This window comes from Neofelis nebulosa, chromosome 2, assembly GCF_028018385.1.
Source record: "Neofelis nebulosa isolate mNeoNeb1 chromosome 2, mNeoNeb1.pri, whole genome shotgun sequence".
Lineage (NCBI taxonomy): Eukaryota > Metazoa > Chordata > Mammalia > Carnivora > Felidae > Neofelis > Neofelis nebulosa.
Window position 1 is genome coordinate 123,123,641 of NC_080783.1, and position 24,967 is coordinate 123,148,607.

The following is a 24,967-nucleotide window of genomic DNA, read 5'->3' on the forward strand; positions in this document are numbered from 1 at the left end:
AGCTCTAAGTCTCCATAACCCTTGTTTTCTTTAGTACCTACCAGGTAATTTTTCATTAGCTTCTCCCTTAATGAAATCACACAGTCCTTGATGCTCTAACATGCCTTACACACTTTTGTTTAGCACGTACCTTGATCATAGCAGGTCCTCAATTCATAGTTCTTGCTTTCTTTCCATTCCAGTCCATTCGGCTTTGATCCTTTGGAATTGGCACAAGGTCCAGAACCTTATCCAGCTGTCATAATATTAAGAACAAAATATAACATTTATTTGGCACTTACCACATGCCCAAAGCTGTGTCAACAACTTTGCATGCATTATCTCATGTAATCTTTACAACAGCCTTGTGAAATAGGCTGTAATCATCCATATTTTATAGCAGAGTCACAGCACGTAGGGCCAAGTCAGGAATCCAGGTCGCTGATGCCAAGTGCTGTATTCTTAATGACTGGGATAAACTATTTAAAGAAGAGACTCATTAATTCATTTAAAGATGAGATCTACTTTGATTCCATCAATACAGAGGTAACACTGGTGTAATAAATATCTATATAATGCAATATAAAGATAGAAAGGGTATACTATCATATATGCTTATTTACACTGAATTGTGCATATTATTTAGTACAACTTTTTTTTTTTTTATGAAGTTAGTTTTGGACTCAAAAGAATCATCTGGGGTGTCTGTACGGTTCAGTCAGTTAAGTGTCTGACTCTTGATCTCAGCTCAGGTCTTGATCTCAGGGTCATGAGTTTGGCCCCGTGTTGGGCTCTGTGCTGGGTGTGAAACCAACTTAAAAAAAATAAAAAAATAATAAAATTAAATTAAAAAAAATAGAATCATCTGTGGTCAAAGCAAATCCTAATGTTTCTGGAAAGAATAAGCATTGCACCAGTGCCCAGGACTGCATATGCCAACCAATAAGAGATGACCCCAGTCTCTAGGACAGACGACAGAGAAGTAACCAACCAACCAAACTAACAAAACCAGCAGGGGAAAGATGATAAGTCAACAGGAGAAAATTGCAGTCAGATGGGATGAGAGTATTCCAGTTTTCTTGGAATTTAGGAGACATATTGACTCTATTTTTTTCTCTTCCTCATGTTTGTAACTCTTAATCACTGTAATTAGTGACAATTGCCTCTTCCCACTTTGGCTCAGAAGTCCCTTGAACTTATGAAGTGCATGGGCCCATCCATCCATTCATCCAAAGCATGCCGAGTATCTCTAAGGAGCTAGATGAGAGACCCAAGGCACAAAATGGGGTCCTTCCCCTTAGGGAGGAGAGATGGACAAAACAGAAGAGACTTAGACATGACTCTGACTGCAAAATAAGTGTCAGAGAGCCACGCCCCTGCCATGGGCTATTGGAATTCACAGAAAGGAGGCTGGAGTGAAAGATGAGCCTGGAGCTGGCTTTACAGCCAGGGCGCCAAGGCTGGCAGCAGCTGAGAGAGCGCAGTGAGCTGGGCTGCGGGAGAGTGGGGAAAGGAACATATGAGCTGGAGATTTAGGATCAGAGCAAGGGCGACGCAAGATGTTGCCAAGTGCGAGAGGCAAACGATGTCCGGCCAGCCCCCATCAGCCTGGCAGGGATTCTCGGTCCTGGGGGGACTGGGTCATGTCAGGACTCAGCCCGGGGGGGCCCGGACTTTCACCACAGACGTTCTCCCCCAACCCAGTTTCACTGCTCTCTCTTGGGTTGCTGCCAGCCCCGGCCACCCTTGGCTCAGCCCATGAGGGGTGCTTGCGAGAGTTGATGGGAGCGATGACAGAGCTCAAGTGGGCAGGCTTTGGGCCTAATCAGGGTGGGAGGCGAGAGTGACAGACACTGCCGGGACTGTGCCAAGGAGGAGGTGGGCAGGTCTCAGCTAGCACGGGTTTCTGGCCCATCTGTGAGTGCCGGCTCTGTCCATCCATCTGATCCTAGGACAGTGACCGGCTATGCTTAGTTAAACAGGAAACCCAAGAAACAGAACTCAGCTTATCTGAGATAGCACCTCTCGCTCATATAGGTTCAAAAGTCACATATAAATATCAATAAAGTAATTGGAGGCCATGCTTTTCATGCCTGGGTTTTTGCATCGGCCTAAAACCCAACAAAACATGGTGGCATATACGTAGGAGAGGTCAGTTAAAACTTCTGTTTCATTCTCATAGTTAATGTCTTATATTCTTACTATTATTCATATGTCTCTCCTATGCCTGAGGTAGAGGGGTCAACAGAGCCACGCGTGGGTCTGAGGGTCACAGGTGAAAAAAATTACACCGTATCACTTTTGGATCAACTGACAATCATTTATAGCAGTGCTTTCTAGAGTGTAGTGTGAAATCTGCTGTGTCAGAATCATGAGATGTGGTAGTGTGGCTTGTAAAAATGTAAGTTTCTGAGCCCCACCCAGCTCTGTTCTCTACTTTCTGGTGCTGAGGTTCAGGAAGCCCCATTTTAACTGGTGATTTAAATGCATGCTATACTTTAAGAGCCACTGCTAACGGCTCCTGCGGTAGGAGTAGGGAAACTTAATAGTATCATTATTAACTTTGCATGATAGACAAGGGGGCATTTAAATCAACATTTTGATAGCACTAAGCAGGACGGAGTGGCTTATAATGAAAACCAGAAAACTCTTTCAAAAACGACCTTGTCTAATGAATTGAATGCAATAGGCTAAAGCAAGTGACTTTCCAGAAATATTAGCCTGTTTAAGTATTGCAGGAAAGCTCAAGATGAGTCATAACATAAACACCGATAATGATGTCTTTCATCCAAAGCCTGCTTTCCCTATTCTCAGCCAAAATCCAAGAAAGGAGAGAAAACTGCCCTAGGGGCAGGTGGTGCTATTTGTTGTCTGCCCCTCCACCCGTGGTCACCAGGGACACTCCACAGAGCAGCTTCTGTGCTTCCCACCAATATCCTTAGCTTTAAAGGAACAGAAGTAGCAGGAGAGAAAGAAAGAAAATGGCAAGGAAGAGTGAAGAGGCAAAGAAAGCCCTCAAAGAAGTTATAAGAGGAAAGGAAATCCAAGGGAAAAGACAGAGATGCCGGGAAAAATGAAGGCAGATGTAGGAATGAAGAGAAAATGAGAGAAGCAACCACAGAAGAAGAAGTAGAGGGATTTATAGCACAAACTGCAGAGCCAAATAGATCCAGGATCACTCCACAGAGAAAACAGGAAATACTAAAGGGATGTGCACAAAGGGGCAGAACTGCAAAATGTGTGCAGCAAAAACTGATAGAACGGAAAGGAAAAGTAGACCAAGTCCTAAGACTGAGAACAAGGCATAGATGTCTGCTGTTGCCACTTTAATTGAACATAATGCTGGAAGCTCTTGTCAGTGCCATAAGGAAACCCAAAAAAAGAAAGGCATACAGATATGGGGAAAAAATTGTCCCTCTTTGTGAATGACATGATTGTCTACATAGAAAAATCCAAAAGAATCTGCAAAGAACAAAACAAAAACCTCTTAGCATTAATCATAATTCAGCAGGGTTGCAAGATACAAGATAAACATAGAAAAAGCAATTATATACCTATTTACCATCAATAAGCACATGACCACCAAAATTTAAAATGCTATTAATAATCACTCAAAACATTTAACTAATTAGGTATAAATCTAACAAGACACGCATACATCTTGTGTGCTAAAGATTACACAATGCAGATGAGAGAAGCCAAAGCAGAGCTAAATAAATGGAGAGGCATACCATACTCCTGAGTTGGAGGACAACATAGTAAATATGTCACTTCTTCCCATGTTAATACACAGATTTAAAGATTCAGTGCAGGGGCACCTGGATAGCTCAATTGGTTAAGCATCTGACTTCAGCTCACGTCATGATCTTGCGGTTTGTGAGTTTGAGCCCTATGTGAGGCTCTGTGCTGACAGCTTAGAGCCTAGAGCCTGCCTCAGATTCTGTGCCTCCCTCTCTCTCTCTGTCCTTCTCCTGCTCATGCTCTGTCTCTCTCTCAAAAATAAACATTAAAAAAAAAAAAAGGTTCAATGTAATTCCTATGAAAATCCTAGAAATATTTTTTTTATAATTAGATACAAGATTATTCTAAAGTTTATATGGAAATGAAAAGGAACTAAACTAGCTAAAACAATTTTGAAAAAGAAGAATCATGTGGGAAGAGGCAGTCTACTCACCTTCAGGAGCTATTATATAGTTACCGTAATCAAGGCCATGTGATATTGACAGACATATGAGAGAAAACAGCAATAGATCCACATAATTGTGTCAAATGATCTGTGACAAAGGTGTAAAAGCAATTCAATGGGGGAGAGATGGCCTTTTCAACAATGGTGCTGGCCAAAAAACAAAAAAGAACAAGATAAATCTCACACGTTACTGAAATGTAGCTCAGAATGGTTCATGAACCCAAAAGTAAAATTAAAACTATAAAATGTTTAGAAAAGGAATTAGGAGAAAATGTCAGGATATAGGGCTAGACAAAGAGTTCTTAGAGTTAACACCAAAGGCACAATCCATAAATGGAGAAACCGATAAATTGGACTTCATCAAAATTGAAATGTTTTCTTCTGTGAAGGACCCTATTAACAGGATAAAAAGATAAGCTACAGAGTGGGAGAAATGTTTGTAAACCACATCTCTGAAAAAGGACTAATATTAAAAGAGCTCTCAAAACTCAACAATCAAAAACAACCTGTTTAGTAAATAAGCAGAGACATGAATAAGGATTTCATGGAGAAAGACATATAGATGCCAAATAAGCACATGAAAAAAATGTTCAGCCTCATTAGACATCAGGGAAATGCAAATTAAAGCCATAACGAAATATCACTACACGTCTGTAAAAATGGCTAAAATTAAAAATAGTGACAACTCCAAATTCTGGCAAGGAGGTGGAAGAATGAGACAGCTCATCACTGCGTTGCTGGTGGGAGTGTCATGTGGTATAGCTACTCAGGAAGACACTTGGGCAGTTTCTTTAAACATTAAGCATGCAGTTGCTATACCCAGAAACCACACTCCTGAGCATATATCCCAGAGTAATGAAAATCAATCTTCACAAAAAGCCTGTACGTTAATGTTTATAGCAACTTTATTCATTATAGCCCCAAACTTTAAACAACCCAGATGTCCTTCAATGGATGAATAATTGACCAACTGTGGTACTTCTATACCATGTAAATACTACTCAGCACATAAAAAACAAATGACCTTTTGATATACATAAGCATCTGGATGAATCTCCAGAGAAATAGGATGAGTTTAAGAAACTACTCCCAAAAGGCTACATACTATGTGATTGAACTTAGGTAACATTCTTCAAATGAAAAGGTTGTAGAAATCTTTTTAGGGAGGGGATGAATTTGGGAGAAAGAGGATGTGACTCTAAAGGGGTAACATGAGGGGTCCTTGTGGTTATGGAAATGTTCTGTATCTTGACTACATTAAAGCCAATGTCTAGTTTGTGATATTGCACTATCATTTTGCAAGATGTTACTTTGGGGGAACCTGGGTAAAATGTGCAAGGGATCTCTGTATCATTTCTTAGAATTGCACATTAATCTATAATTACCTTTTTTAAAAAGTTTAAAGAAAGGGGTGTCTGGGTGGCTCAGCTGGTTGAGCATCCGGTTCTTTTTTTTTTTTTTTAATTTTTTTTTAAACATTTATTTATTTTTGAGAGAAAGAGACAGACCACGAGGCGGGGAGGGACAAAGAGAGGGAGACCCAAATCGGAAGCAGGCTCCAGAGCCGGATGCGGGGCTAGAACTCACGAACCCGTGAGATCATGACCTGACCCGAAGTCAGACATTCAACCTACTGAGCCACCCAGGCGTCCCTGAGCATCCGGTTGTTGATTGTGGCTCAAGTCATGATCTCACGGTTCGTGAGATCGAGCCCCATGTGGGGCTCTGTGCTGACAGCATGGAGTCTGCTTGGGATTCTCTCTCTCCCCCTTTCCCTGCCCCCTTCTGGCTCTCACTCTCTGTCTCAAAATAAATACATAAACATTTTTTTTAATTTAAAGAAAAGTGACATTAATGTTTCATGATCTCTCTAGTATCTCCTTCACTGTTTCTATTTAAGCTTCCATTCACCAGATGGCAGGACATAGATTTCTGTCAGTTGAGGGTTTCCCTGCTTCCTTAAATCTGAGTTTCAGGAAGATTCACGTGATGCCAGTCCTGTGCTGGTGTCCAGCCATCTGTCCACCTAGGACCCTGCTGCACCCTTTTCACTTTTGGGGCTGATGGTTCCATTCTGGTCCTCTACTGGTTCTTTTTCTCAGTGGGCTGTGGGAAAGCATCAGAAGCCGTCTTGGGTCTATTGGCCAGATACACCCGGTGGGCATTTCAATTCCACAAGCCCAGGGGCTGAAGGAACCCAAGGACCATGCTTGAGTATTGGGGATACAGGTCTCCTTCATTTTAAGGTTCCTCAGCTTTTTCAGGGATCAGAGGGAGGATTTAGATGAGGCATGGTTAAGTGACCACAAAGTGTACCTTGTGATATCTTGTGTCCCCACCTGACTCCATGTTTGGTTGGTGGCAAGGGAAGGGCTCTGGGCCCATTGTCATGTACCTGCAGCTGTCCAAATACTCCTTGCTTCCTTTTTGATTTTTCTTTCTCTCAGTTCAAACTTGATCTACCTCAAGGGCAGAGGAGGGTGTGAGACAGTGGATGTACTTCCAAATCCTATATCTTAGGTCTGGTCCTCATATTTTTTCTCCTAAGTTCTCAGCATTCTGCTAAACCATCCTTCTCCTGGGGGTATGGCATGGAATCTCTTTGTTGCTGCTTGAATTGTCAGAGTAACAGGACGTATGGAGGACAATCTTCTTGTCGTTATGTCAGAATATTATCCCGTAACATATTGTACCATCTTTCTGCCCTTGGTCCCCTTACTGTCTGCCTTGTCTTTCCCTTCAGCTTGTGGCCCAGGTCCTGGAACATAAAGATATAGGCTTTGTGATGGTGGATGCCAAGAAAGAAGCCAAGCTTGCCAAGAAACTGGGTAAGTGGGACTTCTTTAGGCATACCAGGAAGAAACAAATGTGTCTTGCAAAAAAAAAAAAGTACAGTTTCATTTCTTCTTGCATGGTAACTGGACTATTTTTCAATGAATACAAAACAATTCTGCACACCTTAGTCTTGGGTTGGGGATGAGTTTCATGAAAGTAGTGAATGAATTGAATTGAATTGAATGATTTCACATGAATCATCAAATATATCTTGAATTGAATGATTTCACATGAATCATCAAATCTATCTTTGTATCACCATAGAAATTGACATCAAAGAAGTCAAACCTTTCTTTTTCAGCTCCTAGAACAGGCTAAAAGCCTAGCCTCTTCATCTCACTGCCATGGTTATCTCTCTGGAAGAGAGCAAATCTCTTCTTCCATCATCTATTATTTCCTTATCTCTTGGCTGAAGCAGCCAACACAAGATAACGTTAATAGTAGTGACCCTGGGGTCCCAGTGGTTTCTAAATGTAAAGCTAAACCCCAGCTGGGCATTATCATTAAGGGCGAGAGGGAGGATTTAGACGCAGCATGGTTAAGTGACCACACGGTGCGTGTTGTGATCTCTTGTGTCAATATGTCACGCTCAAGTTCAAGTGCACTTTAAGACGCTCACACCCCTAATCCCAAGGAGAGACAATATGGGTAGCTCCTCTGGTTTCCCAACACCCACACACATGTACTGCCCATTTTGCCTTTTCTGCATGACCAGCGAAGAATGGCTATTTAAATATAGCAGGAGCTTATAAAACAGGACCTTTGAAGAAAGGTTAATTGGATTTGGGGTAGTAAACGCAGGGGGGAAAAGATTAGTGGCTTCAGGTACACGAAGGTTCATTATCTTAGAGCATTACAAACAACTGTTCTCTATTTTATTTTCAAGAAGACGAGCTTTTTTTTTTTTTAAGATTTAAATTTTATGAGATTGTATTTAGGTTAGACACAAGGAAGAACTCATGGTTATAAAACGATAGCAAATTATTAAGAATGTCTGGGGTATCTCTTTCCCTGGGGATAAATTAAGGAATATTTTCCCCCTTTGGTCGGGGGAACAGAGTATGTTAAACTGCTTCCCTAGTCAAAAGCAATTTAATGACTTTTTTCTCTGCCCCCAGATTCTATTGCTACCCCAGTCTTCTTTCCCATTGCTTTCATGGAAAGTTGAATTTGAGAGAATTTCCAGTAAATTTAGTTAGAGGAAAATACTAGTGTTCCAGTGATCTAAGAATTTAGGGCGGTAGGAGGGAAATGCTGGACAAGCTTTTATAAGAGTGGACCAGTGGGTATTCTCAAGTGGACAGAGCTTGAAAAATCTAAATGAACTTTTCTCTACATTCAGCCTGGAGGAATTGGAGCAGATTCTTTTGGACTGTTTGGCTCTCAGAGTTTACAGGACAGTGATATTTTGTGAACCTGATCTTTCTTCGTTATCCTTCCTTCCATTTGCCTGAGTTTGGTCTCCGTCAGGCTTTCCCTGAACTACTACAAAAGTCTCCTAACTGGTTTCACTCAGAGAAAACTCCAACATCAGGACACTGGCTGATGTTCCCAAGTTACCTGTTGTTGTTGGTCATTGCTGGCCTCAAGGATACTTGACACCTTGACCCTTTAGATTTACAAATGGTGCTCCAGAATGTGTCTGGGGTTTTTCAGATGTGCCCTGGGACACAGCAGGCAGTGGGCCAGCCTCCTCTTCTCTAGAGGCTCTACAGGAGAGTTCCTTTGGAGAAAGCATTCTCCAGCTAATAGAGAGTTTGAAAACAATTAGTCTAAGGAATTAAGGATGCCATGCCGTTGGACTAAATGGCAGCCTGAGTTATTTAGCATTCCTGGAGGGAAACATAGTTTTCCAGCGAACATTTGTTAAAGTGCATAGCATTACGCCAGCAGCAATGGAGGGCAGAAAAGAGGCAGAACTTTCCCTTGCAGCATTATCAGCTAACTGGGAAAAGATGTGCAGAATTCAGCCACGATAGAAAAGCAAGCCGCTCATTCTGGCCACGGACATTTATGGGGTGCCTGATGTGTCCAGGCTCTGTGCAAGCTTCTGGGGACACCAAGGTGACAGTGGTCCTGCCTTTGGAGACCTTACTGTTCCAGTGAGTACCTGTAAATGAAGCTGAGAGAAGAGTAATGGTGGTGAGAGAGATTGGAGTGGCCTTCTTGGGAAAGATGAGTCCTAAGCCGAGATCCAAAGGAACTGACCAGGATGAGAGCAGGGTTGGAGGTCACTCCAAATTTGAGGAACCAGGAGAACATCTGTGTAAAGAACCACACTCTGTGACTTTTCCTTTACACACTCTTTCACATCAGCATGAGGGCAAGAAGGAGGGAAGCACACAAAGGGAGCGGGTCTACCCAAGGGAGAATGTGAAGGGTAGGATTGGCACTAGGTCATGGAGAGACTGGAATGCCCGGCTAAAAGGAGTCAAGTGGGCACTGAAACATTTTATCGGGAGAATGAGGTAGGCAGCATATTTGGAAAATGAAAGCAGTGGTAGGGTAGAGAATAGATTTTTCTATCAAGTTAAAGTCCAGGTGGGGCCATTGGTTCTTGACTATTTCAATTTAAATGTGTACTTAGGGTGTCCTTTACAGGGGTGGTTTCAAGGGGAACTGATCCTGAGGTTAATGCTAGCTCCATAGATCTTGAGCCAGACTTCAGCCCGGGGGATGATTTTTCTTGCATCAGGATGACCTTGTCTTGGGGACTCTTTGTTTCTTCCAGGTTTTGACGAAGAAGGAAGTCTGTATGTTCTTAAGGGCGATCGCACAATTGAGTTTGATGGCGAATTTGCAGCTGACGTCCTGGTGGAGTTTCTCCTGGATGTAAGCATTTATGCACAGTGGCCCTGCTTGGAGCTGTTTGGGTTTAACTACAGGGGGATGTAAAAACCCCAAAGTAAAAACAGAGTAGCTGGATAATCTGTCCTGGTCTAAGACAGATTCCTCATGCTTCACAAAAAACCTGGGAGTACCTACTTCACAGTGCTATTTTCTACTGGGAAGCTCGCCCTTAAGTTACCTTAGAAACTGTTTTATTAGTGACCAGAGGGTCACTAATCGGGATCGTGTAGGCAACACATTAGTTTTCTTAGCAGTTATACACCAGGAGCCCCTGACGCCCCCTTGGCTTTGCTCCAGGGCTTCTGGACAGAGTGGGAAAGAGAGATGGGTAATCACTTAGAGATAGAATAACAATCAGCTGACGGTGGCAGGACTAATGAGCCCCCGATATCATACTCCCTCTCAGCCACAGAAGCACGACACTATAGATCCATATGCTCAGGCAGATAGAGGAACAGACATTATAAAAATATGTTATCCATAAACAAACTCACACTTTCAATAATAGCTGTGAAGTCGAATGCTTTCAAACAGATACCTGTACAGGTAAACGACATCTATGCTGGTGATTTCCTATCTACCAGCTAGTGCACAGTGGCCTGTGGCCTTTTCCTCACGGCCTCAAAAACCCAGAAAGAGTGAGTCAAAAGAGAGTTGAAGGCCACCTCCTGCGAAAAAGCACCCAAGAGTCTCTCGGCTCTCTCATGGACCCATACCTACAAGCCCTAAAAATGTGAAGGAGGCAACAGAAAACTCTGGGTCAACCCAGCACTGGCCCATCTCTGTCAGCCAAGGGGAGGCTTTTAGATGCACGTAATGGAAACCAAATTCAGCTACCTAGAAGCACAAATGGAAGGGCAGAGAGAGGGCAAATTTTAGACTTATTGACAAATCACAGGTAGTCTGCTTTTCAGAGTGTTGGTTTTGTCCTCCAGCTGACTCTTCTCAGGTTGGTTACAAGAAAGCCAGTGGCAGGAGCTGATACTCACATCTCATTCATATGCAATGGGAGGTAAGGGGGGGGGGGTGCGGGGAGGATCTGGCTTCCTTTGTTCTCCTTAAAAGAAAGGAGAACTTTCCCAAAGCTTTTAGCAAATCTACCCCGAGAGCCATTGGCCAGAATTGAGTCACAGACTATTCCAAACTCAATAGAGGAGGAGACAGAGAGAATTGCCCAGTCGACCTACTCCTGAGTTAAGTCCATTCCTCAGAAGGCGCTGCCGCTGTGCTCACTGGGGATGCATGCAGTCCACAGCTTCCTGCCAAAGTAGCTTACATGTGTGCCTGATTTCCCCACTGAGGAAGGAACAGTTCTCTTGTTGGAACATATTTCATACACGTGTGTGTGTGTGGCATTCTAGCTAATTGAGGATCCCGTGGAGATCATCAACAGCAAACTGGAAGTCCAAGCCTTTGAACGCATTGAGGACCACATCAAGCTCATTGGCTTTTTCAAGAGTGAAGACTCGGAGTGTAAGTTGTCTATCAGCCCCATCTGGGAGTCTAAAGCCTAGGTTCCCAACCAGATATGTTACATGTCGCCCATAAAGAAGATGGGCTACCAGCATATCCTGTGCTGGGTGGGATGGAGGGAGAATCTTTCTTGCACCCTCTGCCATGGGTGGGACCCATGTCCAAGAATTATGCAAAACAGGCAAGGATGCTGGAAGAGCATTAAGGTTGGGGCCATGTTCCCTGATCTTGAAGCGGGGAGGTGAGTGCTTTACAGAAGAGAGAAAAGTCTCCCTCCCCTTTTTCCACCTGGCCACCTACCAGTGGGACTCTCCCCTAAGATAAGTAAATAGCGGGCTCTCTCTCCCTGATGTTAGCCCCTCCTGTGGTCACCGGTTGGAGAGCTTCTCAGTCACTTGGACAGGATTAGAGGAAAATTTGAGTAGGCGGGGCTTTGCAGCTGCCACACAGTGTGGAAAATTGCTGGCCAACCCCACAGCTGACCACCAAGGCTCCCTGCAACAGCACAGCTTCACCCTTGGGTATAATCCCTTTGAACGCTTTGTGGTCAGGTTTTGGGCGGGCACAGGAATGCCTCATAGCGCTACCACCACCCATACGGGGGTGAGAGGGTAGAGTGTGGGAATCAGGAAGAGGAGGGACCAGCAAGGCTACTACTGGAGTACCTCTTTCCAAACAGCTTTGGCAGCATGACCCAATGAAGTAATCCTTTTCTTGAAGTCTCAGCCGTGGAGAGAAGGAGAGTGATAGAAGGAGTGGGCATAACCATGGTAGCATTAGTGCGTGGGGGACATGCAAAGGAGGGCTGCTTATGATGTTTCTGGAAAGTCCAAAATATTTTGAAAATATTTTGAAAATCCTTTGCAAAGCTGTTACCCGTCTGCCAGCTGGCATCCTTGGTCTTTGCACCAACAACCCACCTATTTTCCCTCTCCCGTAACCAAACGTAACCGTTTTCTCATGTGTTATGTAAAAGCCTCTCCACTCGCCCTCCTTAGCAGCATGCCTGCAGAAGGTGGCTAGCCAAAGAGGTTTGCCCAGCTGTCCTTTGGGTGATTTCACTTCGATTTTTCTGTTTCTTTTAGATGCTGACTACTGTGGGGGTGCTCTGCCTACTCCCTTCTTCTTTCTCTTTAATTTCCTTCTATTTCACTTTCTCCTTTTCTGTCCCCACCCCTCCGTTTGTTTTGTCCTCTGTTTCTCTCTCCTCCATTAAGCTCAGGATAGCAGGTAAGGAGGGAGGCCAGGCCCAGACTGGGATAAAGAGCACATCTTCCGGTTCCTATTCTCCCTACTAAACCAATTGACAAAAACAGCTTCCTTTTTAAAAAAATTTTTTTTAATGTTTATTTATTTTTGAGACAGAGAGAGACAGAGCATGAATGGGGGAGGGTCAGAGAGAGGGAGACACAGAATCTGAAACAGGCTCCAAGCTCTGAGCTGTCAGCACAGAGGCGGACCCGGGGCTCGAACTCACGGACCGCGAGATCGTGACCTGAGCCGAAGTCGGCCGCTTAGCCGACTGAGCCACCCAGGCGCCCCAAAAACAGCTTCCTTTAATAAACACACGTCATGGGCCAAGGCCTATGCCAGGAACTCCATACAGATGCCTTCATTTCTTTCTCATGACTAGCCTGTAGGGTGGTTACCGTATTATCCGCATTTTAATGATGAGGAAAGGAAAGGAACAAAAAGGTTAAAGTCACTCACTGTCACACAGCTAGTAAGTAAACTGTAGAGCCACGATGTCAGTCCTAGGAATCTGACTTTATAGCTGACACACTTAAACACTGTTTTGTACTTTCAAGACTTACACACTTTTTTCACGCCATGGCACACACAAAACGTGGGAATGCTTATACAGCCCATAGGAGTAAACTGGAAAGGATTTGGACTTAGTGGAAAAACAAAACAAAACATTCTTTTGCTTTCTTTATATACTACTACTGTTACCACTAATAATAATAATAATAATAATAATAATAATAATAAAAGAAGAGAAAAGTTATCAAATATTGCATTGCATAAATCCTTCAAATAAAATATTTTTAGACTTTTGAGATAGCTTTTGAAACAGCAACATGCTATTCCCGGTGAAGGGCTTAAATGATCTCTTCTATTCTTGATGGTCACAGTTGACAAGAGACTTTGGATGGTGGCAAATGATAGGACAATGGTCATTGCTTTGTCTTTGATAGATGAGCGGTCTTTTCTCACCACTGAACAGAATTCAGGAAATCTAATCTCTAAACTATCCTTCCAAGGTGTGAGCGTTCTTTTAGCCCTCATGGCTATTACTTTCTTTTTCACCGATAAATGGAATATTCTTATGATAATCTGAATAGATTTCAAATTCAAAGTTTTCCATATTATATATTTGAAAATAACGATGAAGGATTTCCTTAGGAATACACAGATATTGCTCTCCTGGCCTTACCATTTTTTTCCCCCTGAAGATTCAAATAATAAAATCACTAGTGAGCCATTTCAATCTCCTTTGTAAGGCTGAATTTTTATCTTTAAATTGACACGGTTTATCTTTAGGAATACCTGATACCAGACCAGGTTAATAATACTGATTATGATGATGATGAACACAGTAAAAAAGAGCAATCATACATTCATTCCATTGATGTTAGTAGAAAATACAAACATTAGAGTATATTAAATCAAAACCGAAAAAATGGAATATTTTACAGAGTGTCACAAACCAAAAAACATCACTGATGACGAACAAACGTGGACTTTGGTCACAATCACAACACCTGAGAAGATCCAGTGAGGAAGTCAGGGGAGTGGCCTCTCCAAGGCTGTCTTAGCTGTGATGCTTGCTGACGTCTTCGGCAGAAGATAATTGTTCCAGAATGCAGGAAGTTTACAGAGGGGGCCATGACTTTCAGATATAATACTAACTACTGTAGAATTTTGAATGGTTGTGGAAAGCACGTAGGAAGTTTATCACCACAAGAAAATGTATGTCTCTCAAGGCTGTTGTGACGCACCGTTGCTGCCACACACTGACTGAAAGCATCACAACGTTCTATCAGGCATCCACATCTCTGTTTCTTCTTGCCCTGCAAAAGAGGATGGAGTCCGTGGATGGGGAAGCTAGGAGTTGGTAAGGCACCAAGGGAAGCAGTCCTGTATTTCTGCTGTAATTTGAGGGTGATTGGTCAGGGAACTTTAATGGCACCAAGAGCATTGGCTCTACAAGTGATCCCAAGCCATCCTATAGAGCAAGAACGATGGAGGGACAATGGAGAATTGGAGGGGTTTCCCACATAGTTAGACTGGAATGGTCTTGGGAGAAGAGGGTCCTAAGTGATTTGGGACCAAATTAGAAAGGACCTGGAAGAACTGGGGGGCTACATCTACCAAGGAAGTTGGACACGAAGGTTCACATCTGGCTTTAACATGTAGCTATGGATGCTAATGTTGAAAGAGCATGACAGGAACTCTCTGGGGGGAATTCAGCTGATGTTAAGAATTCCAAACTGGGGGAAATCTGGAGCTTGCAGGGGCGGGGGAGGGTGGTACAATACTCAGAACAGAAACCCCTGAGAGATGGGAAGAAAGGTGAGGAAATGCTAAGGTAAGTCTGCAGTAAGCTGGAGGTTGAAGGCTGAATGTTGAGGAGCCTATTCCAGAAGGGGAAACTGGAGGGTCAGACTGAAGGAGCCAGGATGGAGCTGGTCAGCATCAGAACAGGACATGAGGGCAGGAAATACCTGGGACCACATGAGGTGAGACCGAGCAGGCAGTTAGACCAGGTTCCCTGCAAGACAGCTGCTGTTTGGGCAAGGTTAAAGGTTCAGCCACAGTTTGAAGCACCACCCTGGGGACTTGCCTTGCTCTATCTAACGTTCTTCATCTTAAAAGGGATATAGGCTGGTTCCCTAGGGGAAGAAGGGAATTCTCTGGACACAGGTTTAGGCCATTCTTTCCCTCAGGGTAGAAGTTAAGGAAGTAGGGAGAGATTCATCAGGGACAAAGGGGTCAGGGAAGGAGGATTCTGATGGAGCCCACTGCAGCTTTAGATACACACAAATGACTTCGGTATAGCTTAAACACTTCCATTCTCTCCCACCTTCTCTCTATGCATTCTCCAGACCTCCCACCCATCTTCTTTCCCTCCACCCCCTGCTCTACCCCAACTATCAGTCTATAGGATATATTTTCTAGCTACCCAGTTACTTTTATGGGGGTGGGTTTGTGTGAACGTGTATCAGTCTGTACAGGCATTCTTGCAAATTTTTCAACCCCCCCCCCCATCTGTGTTTATTGTGTTTACCTCTATTCTAGCAACCACATTGCACTGTGATTCTCTAAGGATCCATACCCTCTCTGGGTTGTGAGCCTTTGAGATCAGTGGCTTTGTCTTATATCTTGGTGTTCCCCGAGCCAGTATTATTCTTGAAATGTTTTTGATTGACTATTAGAAAAGTCTGCATGCTCCTAGAATCCTAGCCAAAGCCTATGCTTCTAATGATTGAGACAGGGGATTCCACAAAATGGGAGAAAGCTAATCCTAAGAATGAATCATAGGATGACCACTTTTCAGGATTATAGACATTATGCAGAGCCACCACCACCATCATTACCATCACCATCACCTTCACCTCTAAGGCTGAAAGACCAGTGTATTTGCCAGGTAGCTATCCCGATGTAGTAAGGCACACTATGGCCATCCTCATGTGTCTCGTGCCTCTCTTGACCAGTTTGGACTCACGTTTGGGACCAGAGTCAAGCATAGGCTTGATTAATTTTAAATCATCCTCCCAAGGGGTCAGAATAAAAACAAAAACTTAAAAAGAGGGAAAGAGAGGTGCCTGGGTGCCTCAGTCGGTTAAGCGTCCGACTTCGGCTCAGGTCATGATCTCACAGTCTGTGGGTTTGAGCCCCGCGTCGGGCTCTATGCTGACAGCTTGGAGCCTGGAGCCTGCTTTGGATTCTGTGTCTCCCTCTCTCACTGCCCTTCCCCTGTTCACGCTCTCTCTCTCTCTCTTTCTCTCTCAAAAATAAAATAAAACATTAATGAGAGGGAAAGAAAAATGAGGATTTACCAAAAGGGGTATTCCTGCTAAGAAGTTTAAAGTACCTTCATGATGTCATCTTTAATTGAGGTTGCTTTACATACTAAGGTGGATTTTCTTCTTAGCACTCATTTATAGTAAGCTGCACTCTCTCTAGAGGGCACACTTACAACTAGTGGTGAGTTTGAGAGTGGAAGAACTTTTCCCTTGGGTTTAGAGTCTAATATTCTATTTTCCTCCCTCTCTGAGTTTCCTCCATTTTCTCCTTCCCATTTACCAATTCCCAAAAACACATAAAAATGTGGTAAAGGGTTCTTCTTTAGCTCAAGTGAATACCAGTCAATTCAAACACCTTGGGGGGAAATTGTGGGTTTAAATAGTACTAAATCATTATCTATCTAAATAATATCTTCTGAATAATTATCCAGTCAGGATTAATTGGCCCCCCACTTTCTCGACATTATTTAAAGAGAGAAATGTCTGCAGTGTGCATCTTGAAAATGTCTCTTTCTTTGATCCTTTTCCCTCTTAGATTACAAGGCTTTTGAAGAGGCAGCTGAACACTTCCAACCTTACATCAAATTTTTTGCTACGTTCGACAAAGGGGTAAGTACCTGTGAAACCCCGATTTAAATACTTTTGGAGGCACGTAGGATTAAAATTTGAACTTTACAGGACTGTTTTCTTCTTTTGGAAATATTAATCATCCTCCATCCATTAATACTTTCTCCAGAAGTGCTAGATGTATGGCAGGACATCACTTTTGAATAGGAGAGGGGTACAAAGATGATAAATCCAGAGGATCGAAGAGTATTTCTGAAAACAGTCCATGAAAAATGATGGACCACTCTTTGCCACCTCGATCACTAAGAGTGGGAGATGCATCAGCGGAGTGTGCCAGGACACCGGTCACTGCTTCCTTGTTTTTAGAGCGATTCTCCCCCTTCCCAGGGTTGCATGCTCCCCGCTCTGTTGAGTTAGGATGGGATGGAATGGGGAGGACCACTGGTCATTTGGAGCCTCGCACGCTTCAGTAAGTTGCCTACGTCTCCAAGAGAAGTCCTTGATGTACTTGTCTATAATCCAGTTATTTCTTTTCTGGATGTGGCAAGTGCTTTCATCAGCCAAAGAATGGCCTATGTGAGGGACTTCGAATCAATGGGTAGTTTATTTGGGGTCTACTGTGGTTGGAGTTCTGACTCCAATGGCTACTATTTATCAAGGGCTTTCCATATGTTGAGTACAACTTGCAATATTGCATTTGTATGAGATCTCTAATCATTTCAACAACTTTGAAAGGTAAGAAGTCCCACGTCCCAGATGACAAAACAGAATTAGAAAGATTCAGTAATAACCAAGGTCTCCAGTGAATTAATGGTAGTGCTGCGATCCCCGCCTACGCCCCAAACCCCTGCCCTTTCGTTGGTACCACACACTCAAGCAGAATACCCTGTACCTGCCCTTGAGATTCAGAGTGCATGCCCACACACCCACACTCACATAGCAGACACACATAACACAAAAACTCATACGTAACACACATATAAAACACCCACCACACATATAACACATACAACAAACCCAACACACATACATAACACACCACACACATAAGCACACAACACACAAGACACATACAACACACACACTCACACAACACACAAATATAACACATACCTCCTCACACACACTTACACTCAAATCCACACCACACTTACCTAGCTATACTCAATACACACATTCACACTCACATCCACACCTCCACATATATGATTCTCTGTCTCTCTCAATCTCTCTCTCTCTCTCTCTCTCTCTCTCTCTCTCACACACACACACACACGCACACACACACACCAACTAAAAACCCTAAATCACCATATTTACTAGAACAAATAAATCTAGGACAGACTAAATCCTGATCACATTCAAGTAAAAGTTAGGCAGAGAGTGGCCTACTGAGGAATAAGGTAGTGGGGGAAGGGGTTCTGATGGACCTTTATACTATGAGAAGTTCAAGTATTCTGTGAAGAACAAGAGGAAGCCTGTAAGGAAGACTGTAGGTGCTGAAGCAGGGAAGGAGTATGACAAAATAGATCGTATTCAATCTTTGTATATGTGTATATTGAACCACCTCTATGGATAAAAATTCTGGATTAAAAAGGATCCAGAAGAGAGTCTATAATCTGAGTCTTGTAACCTAAACTTGAAGAAAATGTACCGTAACTGGTTGGATTAGAGTCCAGAGAGATCTTGGGCAAGAATGCCAAGAAGAAGAGTAACTATCACTTATTAAGTACTTTTTACATGCCAGGCTTTGTACTGAGAGCTTTACATAGCTGTTTTCGATTATCTCAACGTGCCTATAAAGGGAGGATTAGTATTCTCAGTCAACACAGAATGAAACCAAGGCACCGAGAGATTAAGTGATTTGCTCATGGTCACATAGTGAGTAAGTAGTCAAGCCTGATATAACCTCAGCTCAGCCTGACTTCAAAGTCAATGCCATATACTACTTACTGTACATCAGAGAAAGAAACAATACACGTGAAGCACTTCGCTGGCGTCTGGCACATGGTAAACATTCAGCAAATGTTAGTCCTGCTGAGCATAAAAGGCAGCCATCTAAGCCCAGGAAAATGGAGGTTGGAAGATAATTTTAGAGAGAAGGGGACGTACAGGGAAGCCTAAACTGAATACATCACTGATGTTCATTTATGATAGGCCAGCAGTGACTGACGTCGCTCCTGGGTAAGAAATCATCTGAGGGAACAGAACCAGGCAGACGGGCTTGGCCAAGCAACAAAGCCTCAGTTCTGAGAAGGGTGGCCCAACACTGTGTTCAGGGTAGTGTTTGTTTTCAGACGTGCCTCCCAGCCTAACCATATGGCTTCGTGTCTGTGGCCCATGAAGAAGGTGAGGTCAGGCTATAATTAAAAACTCAGAAACCTCTTCACTCAAAACTCTGTAAGACACTGAGTCATAAGTGTCCCTGTTCACATAGCCTTGTTGGATTTTATAACATTGAAAAAGAGAAACACACCCTGTCTTCCTCTACATGGGACACAGAAAAGCAGTCACACTTAGAGGACTCAGTGTCACTTGGGGCTTGAAAATTGCACCCATCAGTTGGGAGACAGAGCCCAAGACAAGAAGAAGATGGTGAAGTCCAGAAGGCTTGGCTGCTCCCAGCAGCTGCCTCAATGGTGTCCAGCAGGGGGCGCTAGTGAAGAAGAGGGAGCTGGAAGAACCTTTTGTTGAGACAGCATGGCAGCCCAGAGGGACACACTAGAGCGGAGGTGCTTTGTAGAGGTGTGAAGTCAGGAGAGTCCAGGGGCAAGGAGGCACTCATATAGTCTCAAAGACGAAAAGCCAACTGGCAGAGGTCGAGATGACAAGAGGACTTGGCCACTATTGAGGTGAGGGAGAGAAAGCCAAGAGAAGACTCAAAAATAAGATTGCAAGTCTCTGTTTCAAGACAGCAAAGACTTTGAAGCTACTGAAAACATTAGGGAATCTAGGAAGAAGAATCTACTGAGCAACATAAGGATGGGGTTGATGAGTTCTCTTTCTGCAAGCAGGGAAGACGTATAACTAGAGAGGGCTTTCATTTATTTATTCATTTTCTCATTCGGAGAATATTTATTGAGTGCCTTTTATGTGCCAGAAGCTCTTCTAGATGCCAGGAACACAACATCGAGCAAAACAGATTCCTGTCCCTGTAGAATTTAGAGTTAATGTGGCAGGGGAAGACGTGAGGTGAAGCTGGGAAGACAGAAAGTAAATAAACAAACCAATAAATATGTTATATTAAATATATGCGTAAGAGAACCATAAAGACACTGAGATGTCAGGGCCGCTGATGTAGATTTGGGAGTTAGTAGTTTCCAACCGCTGTCCATATTGGTATCCCCCAAGGAGCTTTTAAAATCATGGATTCCTGAGCCCTACATCTAGAAGTTGGTGTTTTTTTATGGTTGTGCCCAGGCCCAGGAATGTGTGTTTTCAGAGAGCTCCCTGGGGAGTTTTACCTGGCCCACAGGTTTGGGACCGGTACTGATTGATCTACGCATCCTGATCCTAAACCAAGCCACAACATCTCTGGAGCAAATGGGGCAAGAGAATCTAAGAGCTAAGGATGGCAGGCTTACTATCCAAGATACCACTGCAAGAGTGGAAGAAAGGGCTTCTCAGGGGTACAGAGCAGGGCACTCTGTGGTGGTGGTGGCGGGGATATGGTGACTATCTGGAAAATTTTGTTCAGGTTTCCCAGGACTGAAACCTAAGAACATCAGAATCCAACTTTACGTTCATGATCTTAACATCACAAAGCCAGACACTGGCGCTCACGGACCGGACACACACGCGCGCGCGCACACACACACACACACACACACACACACACAGCCTGGATTTAAATTCAGGCTCTATCCCCCTCCACATATGTGATCTTGACAAATTGCATACACAGATTGTGCCTCTGGCTCATTATCTGTAAAATAAGTATAATGATGGTTCTCACCTCAGCAATCCAAGTGAGGATTCATAAAGGACTCAACAGAAAGCACCTTGCACGAGTGCCTGACACACAGTGAGCACCCCTTGTGCTTGCTACTATTACTGTTTTCCCGCGTCCTGTCAATTCCCACTTTCTATAAGCACAGTTCCCTGGTTCCTAACATATGTAGTAAGTGAAGTCAGAAACCCAGAATCCAGTGTCATTTTAAGCCCATTCTCTGACAGGCCCAGCTTTGTAAACAACAGTTTGAAAACCCAGACACTGGTTGTGTGGTTGCTGGTTCCCTTCTACACTCCCCACCCCATCATCCACACCACCCCTGGCCCCGTACAAGAGGGGGGGATCAGTAAGAAAAAATGCCACACTTCCCTGTCCCTCAAAATCAACATGACCATAAATCTCTTTTGACTGACTGTAGTTCCTAAGAAATGTCTTTTGGAATATAGTGACCTGGAATTAATAGCAATTGATGACAAAAGCCATAGGGACACCAGTGTTGGCTCAGAATGGCCCTCCTTGTATAACAGCTTATGTAATACCCAGTTCCTCCCCCTCCCCAATTAGTCACGGCTGCCCGGGGCCTCTGTACCATCGGTTACCACCATAGGGCGTCAGCTCTTAGGCAATTCCTCTTTCGTTTCAAGGGAACCACTGTTCATCCCTGTGCTTTCTTGGACCACAGCTCTGAACTAGAAAAGAATGGCATTTGATTTTCTACAAAGCGTTGCACATTCCAGGCCTCTCAAATCATTTCACAAAAAGAGATTTGAGCTCAGCAGCTCTGCAGGCGAACACAGCAACCATTCTGCCCTGAGAGCAGACCGTGCGGCCACTTTAATCAAGAGCACCGATGTCTCCCGGGCTACAGGCTGGCTCCCCGAGCTTGTTATTTGGTAGAGGGTGAGCAGTTCACCCTGGCTTGCCGGGTACTAGCCCAGTGTTAGCACTAAGAGTCTGAAGTCTGGGAAAGCCCTCCACTCTGGACCAACCAGGATGGCTGGTCACCCTCTGGCTGGCAACAAAGCGGGCAGTTCCCAGAGCCTGAGAACCCGTAGGACAAGCCCTGCACTGAGAGAGAACCCTAGGGCCAGTGCTTTCAGCCTAAATCGAAAGGAGGGGGTAGGGGCTGATTGAGGACGGATTAATGGGTTGACCTCTGATTCTGCGTACTTGTATGCTCTAAATGGTTTCCATCAATTGCCTGTGCTATCAAAATTGGTTCAGTTAAATCCATGCATCCCAGAACACTGAGCTTGCTCTGTTGACATTTGCTTCTTCCCCCAGCCCTGGCAAATACAGTGGCGTGATGACGATTGTGCAATTAGACTTCACACTTTTTATTCCCACTGCTCCCTGCTCCTGCCTGGACCTCATCTGCCAGATAGGTTTTTTCCTTCCTATCGGTCCTTCTCGAGTCAGTTGAGCTAAGCATCGGCGATGAGTTTCTACCATTTCAACATTTAAAAAAATTTTTTTAACATTTATTCATTTTTTGATAGAGACAGAGCATGAGTGGGGGAGGGACAGAGAGAGAGGGAGACACAGAATCCGAAGCAGGCTCCAGGCTCTGAGCGGTCAGCACAGAGCCTGACCCGGGGCTCGAATTCACGGACTGCAAGATCATGACCTGAGCTGAAGTCGGACGCTTAACCGACTGAGCCACCCAGGCGCCCCTCTACTACTTCAACATTTAAGTTAAAACTGTAAAGAACACTGTCATGTCTTTGCCAGAAAACTCACGCACTCCTTACAGATGGGCAACCCACTGCCACTCTAAACTGGCATTTAAGGAAACTATTGTCGGATTTCTGAATGTTACAGGTTGCAAAGAAATTATCCTTGAAGATGAATGAGGTTGACTTCTACGAGCCATTTATGGAAGAGCCCATTGCCATCCCCAACAAACCTTACACAGAAGAGGAGCTCGTGGAGTTTGTCAAGGAGCACCAAAGGTGCCCCAGATGGCATGCAGGGGATACGGGGTGGTGGTGGTGGTGGTCGTGGTCTAGGGTCTGGGGAAGGGAGAAGAACCTCTTGGTCCTAACATTGTGGGCCTCCCAAGAACAATAACCTGGAGTTACTGCCCCAGTAGAACTGACATCAGTAGTATGGCTTTGTTGGTCACTGATCAGTTGGGCAGGGATGTTGCTACCTTTTCTAAATATGGGTCTACACCTGCAAATGGGGTTAGACCACCTCCCCACAATCAGCAAATCCCCCCTAAGTCATAGTAAGATACAAGTCAAATTCCACAATAATAACAGAAGAGATTTAGTGACAGCCAAATACCAAATACCATGCTAAGTGCTTATGGAAACTATTTATCTAACATTCAACATTATGGAGTAATTAGTATTATCCCAATTTTACAGATCAAGGAATTGGGCTACGAGTAGTTAAGTAGCTTAGCCATGGCTGAACATTTTATACACAGAACTTCTGGGAGAGGAATATTTGATACGACTTAGAGTCGCTGTAGCACAGATCAGCCAACTTTTCCCATAAAGGGCCAGAGAATAAATATTTCAGGCTCCGCGGGCCAGATGGTTTCTGTTGTAATACTCAGCTCTACTGTTGTAGTGTGAAAGCAGCTGTAGACAGCATGTAAACGAATGGGTGTGGCTGTTTCCCAATAAAAGCTTATTTACAAATACAGGAGGCACTCGCTGGATTTGCCCGCCAGCTCTAGTTTGTTGACCCCTGCTCTTGAGGGAGGAACAATATTGAAACATGGAACATGGTGGTGGGTTCACCGCCTCACCACCCACCTTCTCCAACACGTGCCCACGTTGTTCATTGAACCTGGAGCATTATGATTGCATCACCTGGTCGTCCTGGTCCCCACAGGGAGGTGGCATTTGGAGGAGCAAATATCAACGTGTCCAGCACTATTTGCCAACATTCAGAAAGACATAAAACCATGAGCAAAATAGAGTTTTGCCTGTTCTTCCTAAACATCCCTAAAGAGCTTTTGGGTGATGACCCAATGACAAGACAATGCAGTTCTGGGCTGGAAAAACCAAGACTTTTGTTTTCTCTCCCAGGTGTCCTCATTCTGGGCCTGTTCTGGGTTCTCAGGAGTGTCCCCTGTCAATGGGGAAGGAAATGGCTTCTTGCCCAGGGAATGAGCCCAGCCTGAGCCCTCTGACCCACTGTTTGTAATCCTTGGATCACATGGGTCTGTGAAAAGGCTGGGAGCTTCAGGCTCAGCTCTGTGTGTGACCAAGCAGGGTAGAACAGCTCTGTCTCCTTAGAGGAGATTTCTAGAGCTCTTCACTCCCTTCATGCCCTTGCAGATGAACCAGCATCTCATTGTACATTTCGCTGGGCTGAGGCTGCAGCGTCTGCCTTGGAAATCCCTCCTCAAAGAAGCTCACCTTTGTTTTTTTCAGACCCACCTTACGTCGCCTGCGCCCGGAAGATATGTTTGAAACATGGGTAAGAAAGTGGCAAACCCTTTCTGCCTTTTTAGACACGAGTATATTCCCCAAGAGGGGAGTCCCCAAACTTAAACCAAGTTTTATTGTGCTGGAATGGATGTCTGGAGGGTGGAGTATTTGAAACGTGGACAACATTTAAATTAAGTTAAATTAAAGCCCAGTTCTCCATGGACCCGGTTGAAGAGTCTTTGGTACCACCCACTAGGTAAGATTACTCCATCTCTGAGTTGGTTTCGCACAGTGACTCCTGGCTTCTGTTGACTGGCAACCAGAGACCCAGGGTAATATAATGGAAGGAGCTCAAGCTGTGGGGGTCATAGAGATGCGGGTTCAAATCCAGAATCTGCTACCTGGTAGGTCTGCATCCTGCATCAAGTTATGTTATCCTTCTGAGCTTTAGTTAGTTTCTGCTTCTCAAATCAGGGCTTTTTGTTGGGGACGAGCAGTGCGAAGAACCCAGAGCGTGGTAGGTGTTTGGCCGGTCAACGGGAGCCCTTTTCATAAATGTCAACTCAAGGTGCTGGAAATAGCTAAGTCAGATTATTCCCTGGGTCTGTGTCATAGATGATGTGTCAGGTGGGTCAAAAAGATATATATTGAAAGATGACCATGGAGGTGCACCTCCCCTCCTACCTCAGCTTTACACAAAATTCCC

General features: G+C 44.1%; 1 protein-coding gene across 1 annotated transcript in view; it reads left to right on the plus strand.

The window, feature by feature from the left end:
* The window catches only part of CASQ2 (calsequestrin 2), a 64,988-nt gene that overhangs the window by 16,866 nt on the left and 23,155 nt on the right, over window positions 1-24,967 (plus strand). Inside the window, exons 2-7 of the mRNA XM_058716105.1 lie at window positions 6,909-6,993; window positions 9,732-9,832; window positions 11,212-11,323; window positions 16,889-16,962; window positions 22,694-22,824; window positions 24,265-24,310. Coding sequence (XP_058572088.1) covers window positions 6,909-6,993; window positions 9,732-9,832; window positions 11,212-11,323; window positions 16,889-16,962; window positions 22,694-22,824; window positions 24,265-24,310 — 549 coding nt within the window. The remainder of the gene's footprint in view (window positions 1-6,908; window positions 6,994-9,731; window positions 9,833-11,211; window positions 11,324-16,888; window positions 16,963-22,693; window positions 22,825-24,264; window positions 24,311-24,967) is intronic.